We start from the raw sequence: 18,766 nt of genomic DNA, 5'->3' as shown, positions 1-18,766 counted from the left end.
TCTGCGTGCTGATTGGCTGACTGGCTTTGAGAGGGGGAGGGTGTTTTTTCTTGTCCTCTTGCTTCTGGATTAATCCCTGTGCCTCAGTGAGCTCATCTCTTCTTCTTCTTTTTTTTCTCCCCCTCTCTCTCTCCGTCTCTCATGTAACTTTAACAATTATTCTTCATGTGGTCGTGTCCGTTTAATAACATGCAAAATTGGATGACTTAAGAGGTCTGTGTTGTCAGTAGACAATAATGAGGTGTGTGTTTTCTGCTCAGGTTTGAAGTAATCTCATTAACAAAACACTTAGGTGTTGAAGTGCTAGCAATCCACTAAATTTGCCTTATGCATGCTTTCCTAAACTAAACCCGTTTCCTCCTTTTGTTCCTTAAGTCTCATCCCCTGCAGCCCCGCTGCTTGTTTTCTTGGCTATGATGAACAGCGGCCTGAACTCTGCATTGCACCGGTTGCCCTCTGCAGTGAAACACAATGCCATTGCGCCTCGATCACACTCATGTCTGGGGCTACAGGTGACCAGCTGTCTGCCTGTGTTCCTCTCCTCTGGGACAGCTGGAGCCATCAATCAGCTTCCCCCCCCTGAGCCCCGTTGTTTCCGTCTGCCCGGCCTGACCACCACAACAACATCGTCAGACTGTCTCATCTGTTGTGTCGCTCTCCCCGGGAAAACTTCTCAACTTCTTCCAGCACCGACGTTGTTGTGAATTTTTACTTATTTCTCAACAAGCTGTCTAAATCTCAGCTGACATTCTCGTGCTTTGAATGCTTTTTTTTTTTTTTTTTTTTTTTTTTTGTTGTCTTGTATTTATTTGAGACATTGGCATTTCGCTCCGACCGACCGGGGCGGTCATCATCGAAGAAGTAGTTTTATGATGCCTCTGATGGCCATGCATTGATGCATTGTTGAGTCCACTTCACGCAGCACGTGCAGTCGCAGGCCTTTCTCCTGCCGCAGATGGAAAGCATTGAAGCCCATTATTGTGCTCTTGGAGGGGCGTCTTCCACCATGAACTCTTTGGCACACTTTTAAAGAGAGTGGCCTTAATGTATTCAGGCCTGACTCACAGTGGCTTTGGCACCCCCCCCCCACTCCCCCCTATTTTTTTTTTTTTTCTTAGAAGAGAGGGTAAACATGCGTGAGCCGCACTGTTCCCCTGGAACTTTTCCTTGTTTATCAAATAGGGGAATTGATGGGCCTGACAGGGGACTTCAAAGAGCAACATAAAAAGCAGGAGTTCTACCACCGACACATTTCCTGTTTATCTCAAGAGAACTTCATGAAAGAAAAACTAAAACCATGAACTCGGGACAGCTTTTTATGCTACCTAGATTTGGCCGTTACATAATGTGTGTCTGTTGAAACAACATTGTTGAACCTGTGTCAGTGATCTGATGTTTGCCAACGCTGCTGCTATAATTAGGCTTTACGCCCGACCAAACCACAGAGTGAGCAAGAAGCTTCTCCAAGTTCTCTGGAACTCGTCAAACAGAGGGCCAATTGTGAATCTCGGTCATTATTAGGTGATTTATTTATTTTTTGTTGAGAAGAGAGCAGAATTCCTCACTAATGACTGTGACTGCTGCCGCTGCTCATGTGACTGTCGGTTTCTTCCTCCGGGCTGTGGATGGTTCATTGTTGTGACTTAAAGAGTTTCAGGGCGACAGGGAAACTAATTGGGTGGAGTCTGTCTGGACACAGAGACGCTCAGGCTCACACTGCAGCGTCACCGAGTCACACGCCCTCACCTCTACTCCACTACACACACACACACACACACACCTTGAAAAAAAACAACAACAACCTGGACGCTACCATTACGGCAACACGTGCAGTCAGGTAGGAGATAACAACAATGATTTTTTTTTTTTTTTTCAGTGCAGGTTGCACTATTAAATATTTGTTTACTTACTTTCTTATTTATTTACTTAACCTTGTATTATTTTTGCTCTACCTCAAAACAAGGTGATAAAAAAAAGTCAGCCGTTTAACCCGAGTGATATATCAAACATTTTATTGTGAAGGATTTAAAATACCCAACACTAGTCAAAGTGTCAAATATTTTACAAAAAGGTCGGAAAATGTTAAAAAAAAAAAAAAAAAAAAAAAACCACACAAAAGTGTCTGTTGTTTTTTTTTTCTTCCCTTTTCCTCCCAGTAGTCTTGTAACTCCTTTGATTTCGAGTCTATTTGCAATAACAGCAACATAAAGGCGCCACTTGCTCAGACATCCTAACCTTAATAGTAGTGCAGCGCCAACAGTGTGTGATGTAATCGAGATTATTTACTTTGATCCTAACCTTGTTACTGTCAAACCTTCTTCAAACTAGTCTATATCTGTTCTCCTTAGGGAACAGGTTTTCTTACTGCTGGACACGGCAGCAATGAAATACATCTTCTGACTGGTGTCGCTCTTTTCTCGCACCAATTTTGAATTGCTCCTCCGGGTTCACAAACAGGTTTCACGATGGGCCATAATCTCTGTTATTGAACGTGTTAATTATCACGAAACCATCCCCTCTCGTTTGGATGCTCCCGGTGAAACTACTACCTCCAAAACAAACCCCTGAAATCAAGTGAATCCACATGCTTGCACACTGTTTTCAGTTATTATTGTTACAACGTGAAAAACAAATGAAAACAGAAACACGGTGGGTCCAACGAAGGGCTGTGGAGGAACGGTCTCTGCTGTCATTCAGCTCGATGGGCTTGTTTTTTTTGTTGTTTTTTTTTTCCTTTGAGGGTGACGCCCTAAATGGGGCCCCGAAGGCGCAACGAGCTGGTGAGAAATGGGCCATCTATTAGCAGGAGACAATTAGCATAGGTCTATGTACACAGCTTTTAGGAGACCTCTCCCCAAATATGCGAGTGGGGCACCTGTATTGACATTGGCAGAACACTTTGCCCCAGTGTTCAGGTCCAGCTGAGAGTGAAAGCAAAGCATATCGGTGTGTTCGCCGTTGGCAGCTCGACTTGTAAATACCTGAGAGGAGTTCAGCAGAGGAGGGAAGGGTGAGCGAGACACGGCGGCTTCCAGGGAAATGCGTCGCAAATTCATTCCATCGGCGATTACAAAACCGGAATATGAAATGTTTAAGTCCCGGTGTGAAATCACTGAAGTGCTTTAGAGTACAAACTCAATGAACCAAACAGTAATGAAATAACTGTCTCAGAACTTTCGACTATCTAAAGCACATTACATCGTTTATCTAAAAAAAAAAAAAAAAATCACAAATCATCTTGTAGACCCAAAAAAGAAAGACTATTTTCAAAATAAAAGTCTATATGCTACTGCTACATGTTACCAATAATTTTATTTAATTTTTTTTTAAATATTTTATGTGCAATAACTTTGTTGAATCTCTGGCTGTTGCCTCGCAACTGTTAACAAAAAAATACCTGCCCACCTCAGATAAAAAGGCATATTGTTGTTTTTACACTTTATTTTGGTGTGTGTGTGGATTAAATAAACATTAAATCGTTAGTTAGGGAGCTTTAGAGTTTCTGGCTGTCAGATATTGTCACCTTGTCTGGCTAAGTGTTCCCAGGTTTTGTGCTAAGCTAACTGGATGCTACCTGTCACCTAATATTTGACCCAAAGTGGTTTCAGCTTCGTCCTTTAACTCTTTAAAACAAAGCTATTTAACTTTTCCTTTAAGGACATACACCTTTTTCTGTTTTTGTTTTTTTTCCCACATCTCATGCTTTTCTCTACTAAGTACACATTAGCTAGTCAACGGAGTTAAGGCTCTTTTTTTTTGTTGGCCAAGTCACTCATATAACTAAACTGACTTTATGGTATAAAATGCATGCTATAAATCATTGTAAAAATGTTGTTATGATTTTCTCTGACAGTAAAAACTGCTGTTTCCTCTGAAACATGTTCCATATAAAAGAAAGTGAGTCATATTTTCATTCCACTTAGTCAGCTTGTTCCTTTAACTGGAAATAAGCCACACAAGCATCATTAGAGCACCTCCCATGTCACAAATAGAGATGATGTTATCTGTCCAGCGGTCACACTATTTCTTTCTACTGACATGCAGCTCAAACCAGGTGAGTCCTAAAAGTGGCTTATGAGTTGGGCTGCACGTTAACAATTCTTTTCATTATCAAGTGATGTGTTGATTGTTTTCTTGTTTAATGGATTTGATGTTTGGCCATTAAAATGTCAAAAAAAAAAAAAAATTTAAAATGGTGGAACATGTTTCACACAGTGCAGCCTAAAAGGTCTTGTTTTTATCCCGACCAACAGTCCACAACCAAAAAGTATTCAGTTTATTATAATGGAGGACTAAAGGAACAAAAGAAAAAAGCACATTTAAGAAGCTGGAATAAAAGAATTTTAGCATTTTTTTTTCACTTAAAAAGGACCTTTGATCAAGTTGGCACTAGGCTTTATTTCAATTAACTAATCGTTTATTTGACTGATTGTTGCAGCTCTACTTACAACAATCGATTGTTTTGTTGATCACCAGACTATTCTGATAATTGATCAGTTGTTATAAGTCATTCTAATGGAACAAAACAAAAAAAAATGCTAAGATGTTCTGATTCTAGCTTTTTAAATATGAATAGAAGGCTGCCTCTATCTATCTATCTGTCTGGCTATCTGTCTGTCTGTCTGTCTGTCTATCTGTCTATCTAATTAATTACATGACGCATTATTTGTATTCTAATGTTAATTCATGTCCTCACGTATTTTCTCACTCAGGTTGTAGGCTATGAGTACAGTAACATAGGAGGAGAGGCAGGAAGCAGCGTGGGCAGCCTCCCTGTGTCACCGCCTGCGTCAGACCAGACGCCAGGAGGGAGTTTTCCACTGACGAAAAAGGCTGCGCTTCTCGGCAGTCTGCTACAGACAAGGGAAGCGCTTCAGCTGGTGCGGAGCCCCGTACGGCACCGAGACGCAGACAATAGCACGGAGAGCTGTGTGCAAATAGCGGGGATCAGCGCTGTATTTATTCGTGCCATTTGGATTACTGACACCGCTCTCCCGTCGACTGTTTATCCAGCGCTATTTTGTCACTTAATGGTGATCGGAGACTTGAATTGGTGGTGAGTACAAACGGCATCTGGGAGTTCGCCGCAGGGTTATTGAGCACCGTAATGTTGATGTGTTTAACCTCAGTGGAAGAGGGAAGCCACATACTTTGAATGTTGTTTCTCGTTTTGTCGGGAGTCATTTTTTTTTTTTTTAAATAACCCGCTGGTGTCAGAAACGCTGTGATGGGTTCATCTGAAAGGGTTTGATCCGCTGGGTTGCTTTTGAAACACTTTACATTCATTCGCGTTCGTTTAACTTGACGCTTGATTGTCATCAGACGCGACAGTCCGCTTGTCGAAGTGACTTTTAACGAACTGCTGAGTTCACACGCAGGTCATCGGTGACTGATAAATATAATAAAACGGGCTAATCTGTCGATTTAGGCGAGATTCCAACAATCCCCCTTCATTCACTCATTGATTAACGTATCGATCACTATTCACTAGTATTCAGCCTCTCGGTAACTTCCCGGCTCACGTCAGGATGGTTTTTTTTTTGTTGGGTTTTTTTTGTTTTTTTCTCCTTGACATTACGGTATGTTTTTGTGTTGTGGATTGGTTTGTGTGAACTGTTGATGAGGTCGGCTTTGTGTATGGAGCCCGTGTGGAGTTGGTCTTGTTCACCTCAGCGGTGCTGGTGCGCCTCTTGTAACTCGAGCGACTCCTGAAGGCACTACATCTGAGCGCACAGCTGACAGGGGCTGCTGTCATTAGAATTAGCGTTAATCAGGAGGGATGATCGGGTCAACGGGGAGAGAGCGCCGGCTAGCCTCGCGTCGCGCATGTTCGGCCACATTTAATAATTGATTTTTGATCGATTGATTTTTTTTTATTTTTTTTTTATGTATTTATTCAAAGAATTTACCTCGTGCAGGTAACAGTTTACCGGCTGTGTGCCATGTGCGGATTAGGAATGTTGACCTCCTTCATTGTTTGAAGAAGCAGCTTTCATGTGGCTACTTTCTTGTCATATCCGGTCATTTTTGATACATAAGCAGCTAAAGTTTGTGTTGATTTAATTTCTAGAAGAGCAGCGAGTGATGTTGCTTTTTTTTTTTTTTTTTTTTTTTAAATTTAGGCTTTTGTTCTTCTCACCAGAAGCTGTTTTATAATGCATTTTACACGTGTGACAATGTTGCATGAGGCTTTAAATATCATTATTATTCTGGAGCTGGAGTGTATCTGTGTTGGATAAAGCGACTGAATCGGTTTAATCGTCTCTAGCGCGACCTCACCCGGATCATTTTTGGAATCATGTTTTCTGGAATTAGGCTACACGGAGCTGAATGATCCTTTGTTTGGTGCTGTGCATATAATGTGGCATACGTTTCCCAGGAATGCTCGGATGTTTAAAAAAAAATATATTCTTTATCGCCACTTGTGTAACATCTTCATCTATTTTAGCCCACATTTTACACCCTGATCCCTTTTGAGAATATAACTGACCAGTTTGCTGCCTTGTCATGTAATCTAGATGACATAAAGGCAACAAAAGCTCTCCGCAACATTTGAAGGAATTTCAACCACGACAAATGCCGTCCATACCTCCCAACTCGCTCGTCTCCATCATGTGATCCTGTATTCAGCTAACCTTGTGGTGCCTGCAGCTGTCAGACCCGGCATAGATAATCTGGATGGCCACTTCCTGTGCACTGCAGTGTATGTTTCACAACCTCAGGAAGCTTATACACACTTTTAGTATCTGTCTGCCCAGCTGGGAGAGGCAGCAGCAGCAACAGCAGCAGCCGCCGCTGCAGCAGCAGCAGCATGCTGGGTTCAGACAAGGTTGTCTGTGCCTGTTTCATTTTGGTCATGCAGGATGGCCCCACGCTTTTGTGCCTGGAGACTAGAGGGAGCGGGGGGGAGGAGGTGGGGGTAACGGAGGGCCTGCTGACAGTCTCCAACACAGCAGCAGAGAGCTCCCATCTGCTTTGTCCTCTCCCAGCATTCCATACAGCAAGTGTCCCCGACTGGAGCGGGACCCCTGAACCCCTCCTCCCTTCCCACACACACACACACACACACACACACACACACACACACACACACACACACACACACACACACACATCCAGAGCGACATGTTTTCTGCTTGCAGGCTGTTATGCAAAAGAGATTTTTCAAAAATGTGGTGTTTGACACCCTGCACAGTTTCAGAGAGAAAAAAAAAAATGTGTTTGCTTCATTGATCTCATCTTGCATAGTGACTACTACACATTTTCGAAAAAAGAAAATCAGTTTTTAGCTTTCTCTGTGGCTTGAAGTGGGAGTAAACTAACCCAAATCAGTCAGAGCGCACAGTCTTGTGCAGTCACCACTATTCAGGTTTGGCCTGCATAAGAGATTAATGACAGCTGAGGGCATGTGAGGTCCACGTGCAAGCTAATACCCTGTCAGGTGTAGCTGGGGAAGGTAGCTCGCTCCAGTGCCTTATGGGAGGAGGACTTTCCAGTGGTTAGCAGTAGAAAACACATCTGGGTTAGATAGAGCCTGTGTTCTTCTCCCAGTATTACAGCGGGAGCAGCGCTGCCAGAGTGGAATTCCTGTGGCTTGGAGACATGACATTATTTATTTGTTTTGTACAATCCTCCCTCCTTCTTCCCACTACCTCTCCTTTTTGGACTCGGCCTGTGCACGGGTCGAAGCGGAGGAACAGAATGTTTCTGTGGCACAAGTCACAGCAAGCTCTGGGCTTCAGTGAGAACAACAGGCTCATAGAGGAGAAAGCAAGGAGCTCTGCCCGCATTGTTCCAGCAGGTGGAGCGCTTCGGACTAACAGCTGAGTTTAAGAAATGAGCCAGTCTTTCCGCCAGCTGTGCCGGAGCTGGATTCCAGCCCAAATTCACCTTGATGGTTCCAATCAATTACCTCTGTCTTCTCAGTGACTGAGGGGGAAGTGAGAGATGCAATACCTTGAAGCCTGGAGGGGCCGGCCTGCCCAGACACGGTTCCACACACAGGAAGACTCCCAGGCTTATCATTATCACATTTTATGAGCACTCATAGTCAGTCATTCAGACACTGCACAAGGTTGTCAGTGTGCCATGTAAATGCTCTGGGCTGGGGGAGATTAGTGCGACTTGTCACTCCCACCCACACTGTTATCGGCTGCACGGGTAGTGCAAGGGGGCAAAGTCAACTGTAACTTGTCCTGTTGGGCTGCAGGGCAGACAGGGGGAGTTTAAACAGGCTGTTAGTGGATGCTTCTGCACATCCAGGGATGGCTTTGAAATTTTTTTTTTTTTTTTTTTTTCCCCAAGTTCAAATTCTTCTAGTTTTCTTGATTTTTATGCTTCTGATTATATTTCCTATAGAATAAATAAATTAGGATGACTAGAGTTTAAAGTGGGGATTTTCCTACTTTACAATCCTCTATTTTTTATTTAACAGTTGCCTTGAGTGAAGAAGTTGCACAGTGTTGTAGTATTAGACTTATTATTGCATCTTTGTGAAAGTAACTGTCACAGTTTTGTTTTACATCCTGTTCTCCCCTGTTAAAATTTTTTTAAGGCTCCTTAATAAGGACTTGAGAAGCTGTCTGCAGATGAAATACAAATAAATTGGTATTCTGAAGTCATATGAATAGCCTGTAGCTGCATGTATCAGGATAATCTTATTCGACTGACATAGTTATGCATCGGACTTGAGCTGTGTAGTGCTTCTGGTGACAAATCTCCTCGCCAGAGATTTATCTTCCCAACTCTGTGACAACTGGCTGGGGAGCACCTCACTGGATGCGTCCTTTATCTGCCTGCCTGTGTGCGGTTGATGGAATGACAGTGATGCATAATTTAGTGCGTGCTGAAAACATGCTGTGCTCCCTCTCTGGCTCTGGCTGTCCGATCACATCCATTCTCCATTTAGAGCAGACATTCACAGGCACTGCTTTTCTTGAGGAGACGGCTCTGAATTCCTCTCTTTTATCTTTGTTCTCTCCCCCCCCCCTCTCCCTCCCCATTTGCAAATGAGTCATTGCACGATGTTGTCTTTTTACCCCTGGTCCCTTGTTCCATCGGCTCCGGCGGTGTGCTCCCTTGGCCTTGTTCTGTGGGTGCAGCGGCTGAGCAGGCTGAGAAGCTCCAGATTGACTACAAGCTGTCCCCTTGCCAGGATTAACCTCTCTCCATTGTTTCTGCCCGTTGAACAGGATTAACAAATCAATGTGTCAGGTAGACTGCAGTCAAGAGACAATGACCCAGTTCTGACACCACTGCCCCCCGCATCCCCCATCCCTCCCTCCCTCCACTTCCCCACCTCTCTCCCCCTCCCCACCTCACTCCCTCTCCTCCCCCTTCTGCCTCACTGCAGCTTTTAATTAAAAAGACTTTGCTTAGCTGGCGCTCTGCACTCCCTTGAGGATGCCTCACAGCTTTGTTTTCATTTTTTGCAGGGAATAGGGGTGGGAATGATGGCAAAAATGTAAGGTGAGCCCTTGTGTGCTCCTCTTTTCCCGCACAGCGATAATGTGTGGTGCGTTCAGAACACACATGTCCTCTGATAAGTGAACACATAAGCAACAGATGCTGCGCCCAGGTGTTTCTAAATTGTTTCAAGGCAAATCCCCACGATGTGATCATATTAGGGGCTGTGAAAGCCACTTGGAGACTATTTTGTGCTCAAGTAAGTTAAAGCATTGGAATGCAGTGGCTTCTTTTTTCACTTGTTCTGTGATGTAAAACACACCGAGGCCCTGTGAGGAGGAAGCTTTGTGTTTGTTGCAGAGACAGTGTGAGCCAGCTTGACCTATTGCAAGGTGATTCATTCATCATACCTGCATTGGGGACAACAATATCTGACTGCAGCAATAACAATATCCCCCTGTACAGCTGCAAAGCTGCCCCCACTGCCTGCACAAAGGTGTCAACCTCTTGCCCTTGAATCTGACTTCGCCTTTATCCTTGTCAAAAGGTGGACTGGTTTTGCATAATTTCTCCCTGTTGCATGTGGAAATTGACCCCCTCCTTGCATACTCACTTTGGTGGGTTTTTTTCTGTTCCTCAAATGCTGACACTTGCATAACATCCTGATAAGACAAGCCTGGCATGCAGGTCATTCACAGAGTTCAAGTTCCTCTAAAGTCATTGGAGGATTTGTGGCGTATCCTGCCTTTGGCACGTACAGGTGTCTGCTAAGGAGGTGCTGGAGACAATTTAGTTTGTTGGCAGGACAGCTGGGTGTCTGTGTCTGAGCCATGATCTGTCTGATAACGGACATGGGTAGGACTTAAATGCAACTTGATGCAAACATAAAGATCCCTATCTATCAAGCTGACAGAGGCAGGAACAGTTCAAAAATTACCTTTGACTTTGACTTTTTTTTTTTTTTAACAAAATTACAAGTGTTACAAAGAAATAATTTGAGCAAACACAGCTTAAAATAAACCAAAAACTGAAGTGGATACACAACATGCTCACAGCAGCTGCAAGTGATTTGGTTGCGATTTTGAAGACTGTAAACAGTTCGATGGTGAGATGATGTCTTTATGGGTAAAGTAAAAAGCTCCTCTCCCATTCCACATCATCGTAGGGAGTGTCTGCGCTGGAGTAGAGCCCAGTCATGTCTTCCCTCTCCCCTCACCTCTTTCCTCCCTCCACCGTTGAGTCCCTCCTTGTTCAAGGGGGCAGGAGCTCAGGCCCAGACTGTGATGATGAGCTGTCCTGTCTCGCAGCCGCCGTCACCTTGCACTTCCCAGAAGTTGTGAAGAAGATCGTCTGTTGTTTGTTAGAGCTGCGTGACACATTTATATCCCATAACCATAAAACACACAAGCAGTAACCTTCCTTCGGGTGGAACGTTTACATTTTTCAAGTCAGTAGTTTCTGGTCTTTCTTTTTTTTTTTCTGGAGATTTGAGTGTTATTTATTGACTCAAATAAAAATGTAACTCATCCAGAATGCTCCTACATGGAAGAGGTTTCACAGATATTGGGCAATATATTTACAAATTAGAAGCTAAATGGCATTCTCTTTTCTTGAGCGGTTTAACCGGTGATCATCTTTTTTATTTGCCTGTCTCTCAAAGGATTGATTGTTTTCATTGCTGAACCAACAGCTGCTCACATGAGAGCTCTGAAAAAATGCAGGAGTTGCATAATAAGAAACATATTGACTCTGTTTCTTTGCACGTATATACCATGAGCTGCATGTGAACATATTCATCAGGACAAGTGGCCTGCATATTTGATTGTGAAGGCTGCTTGAGAAGAATGATTGAAATGAAATGCCTATGGCGAGATGATTGGGTCACCTTTGTTCCATCTTTTCTCTAATCAATGTATTTGCTGAGCTGATGGGATTTGGAAGAGGGTGAAGGGTCCAGTAATTGTTGACTTAGGCGAATAGGACTGATTGATTGTTTCCTGTGCCATAGCTAACTCGCACTCTCAGCTGAGTGCAGCACCAGACTGGGCTGCACACAGTCTCACATGGCCGAGCACAGGACTCACTTGTACTGACGACTGTAAAAATCCTGTGGTGTACAAAAGTACAAAAGCTTCCGTACAACAGACAGCTGTTGATTTATTTGGTTCATAAGATAAAGCCGGAGTCCATTTAAAGTAAATTAAGTGTGAGTAATTTGCTAATAACCTTCTCTCTCTTCTCCTTCCTGCAGATTTTTCACACTAACGCCATGAGTGGGCTTCTCAAGAGGAAGTTTGAGGAGGTGGATGAGGACCCATGCTACTCCTCACCCTCTTCCCTCTCCTCTGCCTGCTCAGGCTGGGACTCGGAGGGGGAGAGCGTCTACTCAGACACCCTGGATTCCACTCCCAGCAATCCTAGCTCCCCAGCAACAAATTTCAACAGTGAGTGTCCTCTTGCAGCGAAAATAAATCAAAAAAATAGAGCTGATGGTACATGCTCTTTTAATGCATTCTTTCACCTTGTCTCTAACATCCGCTAAAGCTCTGATAACCATCCCATAAAAATGGGGGAGAGGTTAAGGAATTTAGGCAGCTGGCAGCTCATGAAACATTTCACAGAAATGATTTCAGACTTCTGCAATGAATACCTCTTTTGATTTAATGCCCTAAAGCTGCAAAATGGCTAATCGTATTATACAGTGCCTGCTCACCTTGGCCCCGTCTCCACCTTCCTCCCAGAGCCTTGGAGACTTAGAGCCTCACCTTTTTTTTTTTTTTTTTTTTTTTTTTTTTTTTTTTTAAGAGATGTGGTAGAGATGTGGGTCGAACAGCTTTGGGTGTTTCTGTCTGGACCTGGGTGCTGGGGTTTAGGGGACTGGCCCGGGTTTGCAGAGGGATTGTGGTGTATAGGAGAAGGGCAAACAGTTGTGAGGTTTCCAGAACGGTGGGGCTGGGAGCCAGGAAGAGAAGCATGGCAGGTTGCCAAAGGCTGGGAACACACAGAGCCTTGTCTGAAGCCCGGGCATGCACCCAGCACAGGTGCTGAAAGAGGCTGGGTGAAGGGATACAAAAAAAAAGAGGGGCGGTAGGACAATCAAGAAAAGAAGGTAGAAGAGCAGTTTGATTGGATCATTTATAATCCTGTGTTTGTGTTGGACAGAAAGTTGTTTGCCATTGTGCAGCAAAAAAAGGGGAAAAACATCAAGCAAAGCCATCTCATTTAGAGGCAGCAGAGAAGGTGTCATTTGTCTCCTGTGCTTGTTATAAGCCTGACTGGATTTGATGGATGTGAAGCAGAACCTGGCACTTTGTTTCATCTGAATTACCCCCTAGCAGATTAGACAATATAGTGAGGCTATTGTTTGCCGGGTACCTATGTTGAGGTAAAGGTCTACTTTTTATTTTTCCTTTGAACTCCAATTATCACACCAAGCACACCAATTTTTCCCGTTTGATTTCTGTGACTTTGGAGGCCAAGTTGTTCAGGGTGTGCCACTAGAAAGCACCATGGCTGAGAGCGAATGGGAATTTACAAGGAGTTCCCCACCACATTATAAAGGTAGTGCCCAACACATGTGGGTTGTGGGTTATCATCCTATTCTGTGCACACACATAAAAAGAAGAAAGAATGGCTCAAGCAGAGGAAAAAGTTTGTCTTTAAGGGAGTTTTAAAAGTTAAGTTGAATATTCCTGGGCAGAGGAAATGGAATTTATAATAAAGCTTGAATACTTGTTGGGCTTGTTCCTACATATGGTTCCATTTTGATTCCCATATGGTTTTATTGCACTTGTCTGGGTATTGAACGCTGGCTCGTTGCTGTGGGTCCTGAATCTTTTTACCAGAGGGATGACCTTTGACTCCTGTCAGTTACTGAGACATTTGAAGGGATTGTCAGCTAGCAGAGAGACCAGGGTGGGCAGGTTTTTTATTCCCGTCCTGAGAGCTGCACGTCCGCCCTCCACCCCCATCTGGAAGCCTCAAGTGTTTGTGATCCTGGCTGTTCCACTTCCTCCACTGTGTTGGCCACCAAAGGGAAATTCCTGGGCTGGGTGTTTTTTTTTGTCGCTCAGTAGGACAAGAAACAAAGCTAAATGGATTCTGGGTAGTTTAGGTTTCACTTTACAAGATGTAAGTGTGTTGGACTCCTGTTGGCAGTGTCTTTTAATTGGGTACATGATAAGGCTCTAGCAATGAATCAGAGAGGTGTCCTTTTACAGTCTGTTCAGCAGCATTTGCACACACCTCAAGAATTCAAGTGGTGGGACATTATGCCATCTAGTGGCACAAAAGAATGCACCAATCCCCTCTCTCTTTGAAAACACCTCTCTGATTTAAACAAGATGTATTCTAATCCTGCCTCTTTTTCATCAACAGCAACATCCATCCTTAAGAAATCCAAGAGAGCACGACGGGGCAATGTGACGTTTGACCAGGTGACGGTGTTCTTCTTCCCTCGGTGCCAGGGCTTCACAAGCGTTCCCAGTCGAGGAGGATGTACTCTGGGCATGATGCAGCGCCACAGTGCACTCCGCACGTACACGCTTGCGGAGTTTGCTGTGGAGCAGCGGCTCCTACGCCGGGAAAAACTCCTCAACAGACTAAGGGAAGAGAAACTGGAAGCTCTCAAACTGAAGGTGAGGAAGCTTACAAAGAAATGTGTACGATAAACTCTATAAAAGTCGTTCTCTTATCCAACAATTAAACTTGGATCCTTTGTTCACTTCAGCTGACTAAGAATGGAACCCAGGAGAACGAGGAGGCGGAGCGGCTGACGGTGGAAGACATCCCAGACCAGGACATCGACATCAGTCGGGCCAACCTGGACGAGGGCTCTTTCCTCCAGCCTTACCCATCCAAGCAGCGCTATGCACTGCTCAAAACAGCCGGTGTGAAGAAGATCGACAAGGAGGAGAAGAGGCAGCTGCACGAGCTGAGAATCTCCAGGGAGAACTGTGGATGTGACTGCCAGGGCTTCTGTGAGCCCGAGACGTGCAGCTGCAGCCTGGCTGGCATCAAATGTCAGGTAAGAGCTGAGAAAATCCCTAAAACTTCCTCCTCATGCACAATGAAACTCGGAGTGTCTGTTACACAAACGAGACAAGAGATTTAACTACTTCCTGCCTCTTCCTGTAGATGGATCATTCCTCTTTCCCGTGTGGCTGCACCAAGGACGGCTGCGGGAACACAGAAGGTCGCATCGAGTTCAACTCCACCAGGGTACAGACGCATTACATCCACACTATCATGAAGCTGGAGCTGGAGAAGAGACTGGAGGAGCAGTCGAGCACAGAGGAGGAGGAGGAGAACACAACAGGTGCCACCCCCCTACCAGCAGTGCCCTCCTTCCCCTTCAGCTCAGAACTGGCAGCAGCTGCAGAGAACAGCTGCAGCAGCGACATGACGGACTTATCAGACTCTTCGGGTCAGAGTGAGGACTCGGAGGCAGGCGAGAGCACGTGTGAACATCGCACCCAGCTGGACGTCGACGAGAAGGGCCTGAGCCGCATACTGTGTTTCAACGACACGGAGAACTGCTCGAGAAGCAGCAGGGACGGTGGCGAGAGGAACGGTAAGGACGCTGGTTGTCCAGGTCAGCAGCATGAACAACAGCCGCCATCCACGGAGGCGTTTCGTAGCTTTAGCATGGTGGACTTCGCTGACGAGAACGACAACATAGACGCTGCACTGTTGGACTCTGCGGGCGATCACACAGACAATCGAGCAACAGCCATTTCAGAACTTTTGGACGAGAACGCCAACCAGGGAAACGCCCTGTTCAACGGCAGCAGTGTGCCACACACGCCCTCTCCCACCATCGACCGCTCGGCAAGCTACAACATGGACCTGAGCCTCTCCTCCGAGTCAGACCTGGAGTTCTTCGACGGCTTCCCCTGTTTGGGGCCAAGCTCGCTCTACAACTCCCTCAAGGAGTACGAGCACATGGACAATTTTTTTCAGTTTCAGTTGCCTAGTTACCCCAGTTTCCCTGCAGCTAGTGATCCCGGCACCTGCCTTCTGGAGTCACTGATCGGCCTTTCAGAGTCCGTCCCAGAACCCCCCGCCACATTTACAGACAATCAGCTGTTGGAGGAAGCCATGAAGTTGTCTGTGATGGAGTCTGTGAAAGTTTGACATAACGTGAAAATCTGTGGACAGTGCGAGAAAAGCCGAGGTTTTGAGGAGGGGACTGAAAATGCACATAAGATGTCAACGTATTGGAGGAAGCTGTGATTTCCCTCTTGCCTAATAAATGTTCAAATTCCAGACTTGCCTTCAAAATGTTAGCAAAGCAGTTTGGGATTATTGCTGTGGGAGATGGCAGCTAGCGTTAAAAGTGAAAAGATACAACACAGATGAATTTGATCAGGCCCATAGAAACCAATGATGGCTCTCAATTCCTAAGAAAGCTCTTTTAACCAAACCAAGACCACCAACCGTACGCTAAACAGGAATCGACCTTAACCGGGGCCAGGTTGGGAATCTCTACACAGCTGAATGTGCACCTCAGGGATTTTTTTTCTAGCTTTCTAGCTTTTGGAGGCAATGTATGGTGACCATTGCTGTGATGGCCTTCATATGAAACCCGAGTCCAATCGCAACATAGTCCTGTTCGTGTCCTCGCTTTTGGGCTTGCACCCGAACGACTTGAGCAGGTGGGGTCCTCCATGTGCAAAATCCTGAAGCTAGTGGACTCTTTCTACTCAAGATCTCTCCCAAGGGTCTTAACATGGTACAAAAGAAATCCCTCTAAAAGCTCCTCGATCTGCACTTTATCTGTGAAAATAGTAATGTATGAATAGGCATTGTTTTGGTCGTATGGGATCGATTCAACAGTTCAACGCTAAATTATGGAGTCTCTTATTTATGAGCTGGGTAACTAAAAATAACGCTCATACCATTAAAAGCTGTAGCTGTATTGTCTTTATCAGTTTTGTTTTAAATTATTTCCTTTCATGATTTTATTTTATTTATTTCAGATAAAGCCTACTTTCACTCAAGCAGCACTGTGGTTTGATATTTTCACCTGAAAGTGCAATCTTCCTTCCTTTTTTTTTTTTTTTTTTTTTTTTTCCATATCACATTTAGGCATTGTTATGGGATATGGGACTACAAGTCCATCAGAAAGTATTTAATATCTATTCTCTTATACATTTTCTTTGGTAACTTATTATGTCATTATTTCATTAGTTATTTAATTTAAGACATTTTGGCAATAAAATGGGCTGTTGTAAAGTTTACTGGATGTGCCTGCTTATCAGGGGAGCCATGCCTGCCGATGGTGTGTGCACAGTGCTTCCATTTAAGCTTCGGGACTGAAAACTGTGGAATCTCCCTAATCACTGAAACTAAATTGTGGGTCTATTGCATCGCTGCCTATTATATAACCATAGAAAATTCCACTAATATTTTGTAACTAATTTATGTAGGATGACAAAAGAATTCTAATCACTGACAAATTGAATATTTTATTAAGAAAGCGAAATGAGTAATTTTCAATCTGGGACAACCTTTGTAATATATGAATTATAGAGAAATGTATACTCATGAAGGTTATTGCTCTCCAGCATTCTGAAGTATTTTTCAAAGGCAGCCTTATGGTTAGATATTTTAGAAATAATGCCACTAAAACAAAGTAAATTGCAAAGATCGATTTGATTGTACTCTGAATTTTTGGAAGTCTGTGACTTGGGTTACATTATGTTATAAATTACACATGTAAAAGGGTTTTGTGGATAAAAATTGCATATATTATACAATTTTTATCGCACACACAAACTCTGAAAATTGAAGAGTTGCCTCATTAATTATAGAACAAGACCTTTCGAAGGTGATTGTGCTGTCACCTGCGTGAAGAGCTGAGGGACACTAGAGAGCTGATGTACATATCTCACCCTTTCTACAGCTGTTTCAACAGCCTTTCTGGACCCTTTAGAAATTATGCATGCAGGTCCTGTTTGTTAAAACTTGTTCTGATTAATTGTATACTTTGAAAAGTGCCGCGCGCACATCGGAAATGTATTATTCGCTTTTTGCCTTTTTGATTACTTTGAAATCCATCCGATATATGTTCTTATGCCATTAAGAGGGCACAATTTTTTTTTTTTTTGCAAGCAAACATTTGTTTCTCTTGTATAAAACATCGACTCTCATGAAGAAATGGCAACAGTGAGTGTTTAACAATGTAATGTATTACAGTACAGTTTATTTTGTTTTCAAAGAACGTGTCTTACTTTTTGCCTTTTGTGTTGTACATATTTCTGCTTGAATGGTCCTGCAGAGCAAACAAAGCTGCTTTATTTTTTACATATTCACACATTAACCTGCTGTTCAAAAACAGTTTCTTTCATCTAAGCCATTTTGACAGCCTGTCCTCCAAATAATAATAAAAAAAAAACATTTTGTAAATGCTTGACTTTGTTGTTTTGTCTTATGCTGATTTGTTAAAGTAAACTCTATGTAGTGGTGGAAGGAGGATGGAGATAATTCAATGAAAGTACCCGTGCAACAAAATAGAAATACTCCCACAAAACAGTCCTGTAATGTAAAGGCACAGGAGCGATATCAGAGACATAAAGTCTAATAAGTCTTTGTGTAGTGGACAGCTGCGGCTCAGATGGTAGAGCGTGTTACCCACTAACCATAAGGTAGGTGGTTTGATCCCCGCTTCTTCCTACCCACATGCCTAAATATCCTTGGGTAAGTCACTGAACCCCAACTTGTGGCAAGCGAGTGAGTTGCATGGCAGCTCGTGTGTGTGTGTGTGTGTGAATGAATGGGAGGCACACTGTTCAAGATAAGATTTTACACAAAAACATTTGACATGGTTTTCGTAAATGGTCTGCAATTATTTATCACCTTAGAGGTCTCAAAATGATAAATAAGCGCAGACTATTTACCATAAAATTGTCAAATGTTTTTGTGTAAAATCTGGACCCAACCAGTTTACTAGTAACTCCAGCTTTCAGCTGTTGAGTAAAGTGTGCAACATTTGCCTCTAAAATTCACTGGAGTACAAGTTTAAAGTAACAAAATCAATCTACACAAAACACATTGACCTTTAAATTAAGTGCAGTACTTCAGTAATTGTGGTACTTTACACCACTGGTTATATGTCAGATAAGATATATGATAAGCTTCTTCTGCAGTCGTGAAGTCTAGATTCTGAAGCAGTTATACAGCAGCTACTGTCGATTTTTTTATATTTTTTAATTTTTTTTAGCTTTCTTCCTGAAAACATTGTAAAGGCTTTGTGCTTTAACCATTTCAAACTATTATATATTTCCCTATTATCAAAGATAATCTATATTTCACCATAGATGTAATGAAACGGCATTCTGTTTCACGCAAACCACTGGAA

At 43.5% G+C, this 18,766-nt stretch overlaps 2 protein-coding genes across 2 annotated transcripts in view; both read left to right on the top strand.

Moving 5' to 3' along the window:
- The window catches only part of nck1b (NCK adaptor protein 1b), a 137,351-nt gene that overhangs the window by 52,368 nt on the left and 66,217 nt on the right, over nt 1–18,766 (top strand). The window lies entirely within an intron of this gene.
- csrnp1b (cysteine-serine-rich nuclear protein 1b) lies at nt 4,870–17,808 on the top strand. The gene is made up of 5 exons (XM_069703528.1): nt 4,870–5,056; nt 11,657–11,849; nt 13,783–14,042; nt 14,135–14,431; nt 14,542–17,808. Exons 2-5 carry the CDS (start codon nt 11,675–11,677, stop codon nt 15,538–15,540), a joined length of 1,731 nt encoding a protein of 576 aa, XP_069559629.1. The 5' UTR covers nt 4,870–5,056; nt 11,657–11,674; the 3' UTR covers nt 15,541–17,808.

The sequence above is a fragment of the Brachyistius frenatus genome, unplaced genomic scaffold, assembly GCF_029030835.1.
Source record: "Brachyistius frenatus isolate BFR_SWC_R1_liver_20210118 unplaced genomic scaffold, ASM2903083v1 Contig_47, whole genome shotgun sequence".
NCBI classification, from domain to species: Eukaryota; Metazoa; Chordata; class Actinopteri; family Embiotocidae; genus Brachyistius; species Brachyistius frenatus.
Note: the sequence above shows the minus strand (reverse complement) of the source record. Positions and strands in the feature narration are given on the sequence as shown.

Coding starts and splice junctions, on each gene's coding strand:
- csrnp1b (XM_069703528.1), top strand. CDS start 11,675: ATGAGTGGGCTTCTCAAGAGGAAGTTTGAGGAGGTGGATGAGGACCCA. Junction 14,043..14,134: donor TGGAAGCTCTCAAACTGAAG/GTGAGGAAGCTT, acceptor TGTTCACTTCAG/CTGACTAAGAATGGAACCCA. Junction 14,432..14,541: donor TGGCTGGCATCAAATGTCAG/GTAAGAGCTGAG, acceptor CTCTTCCTGTAG/ATGGATCATTCCTCTTTCCC.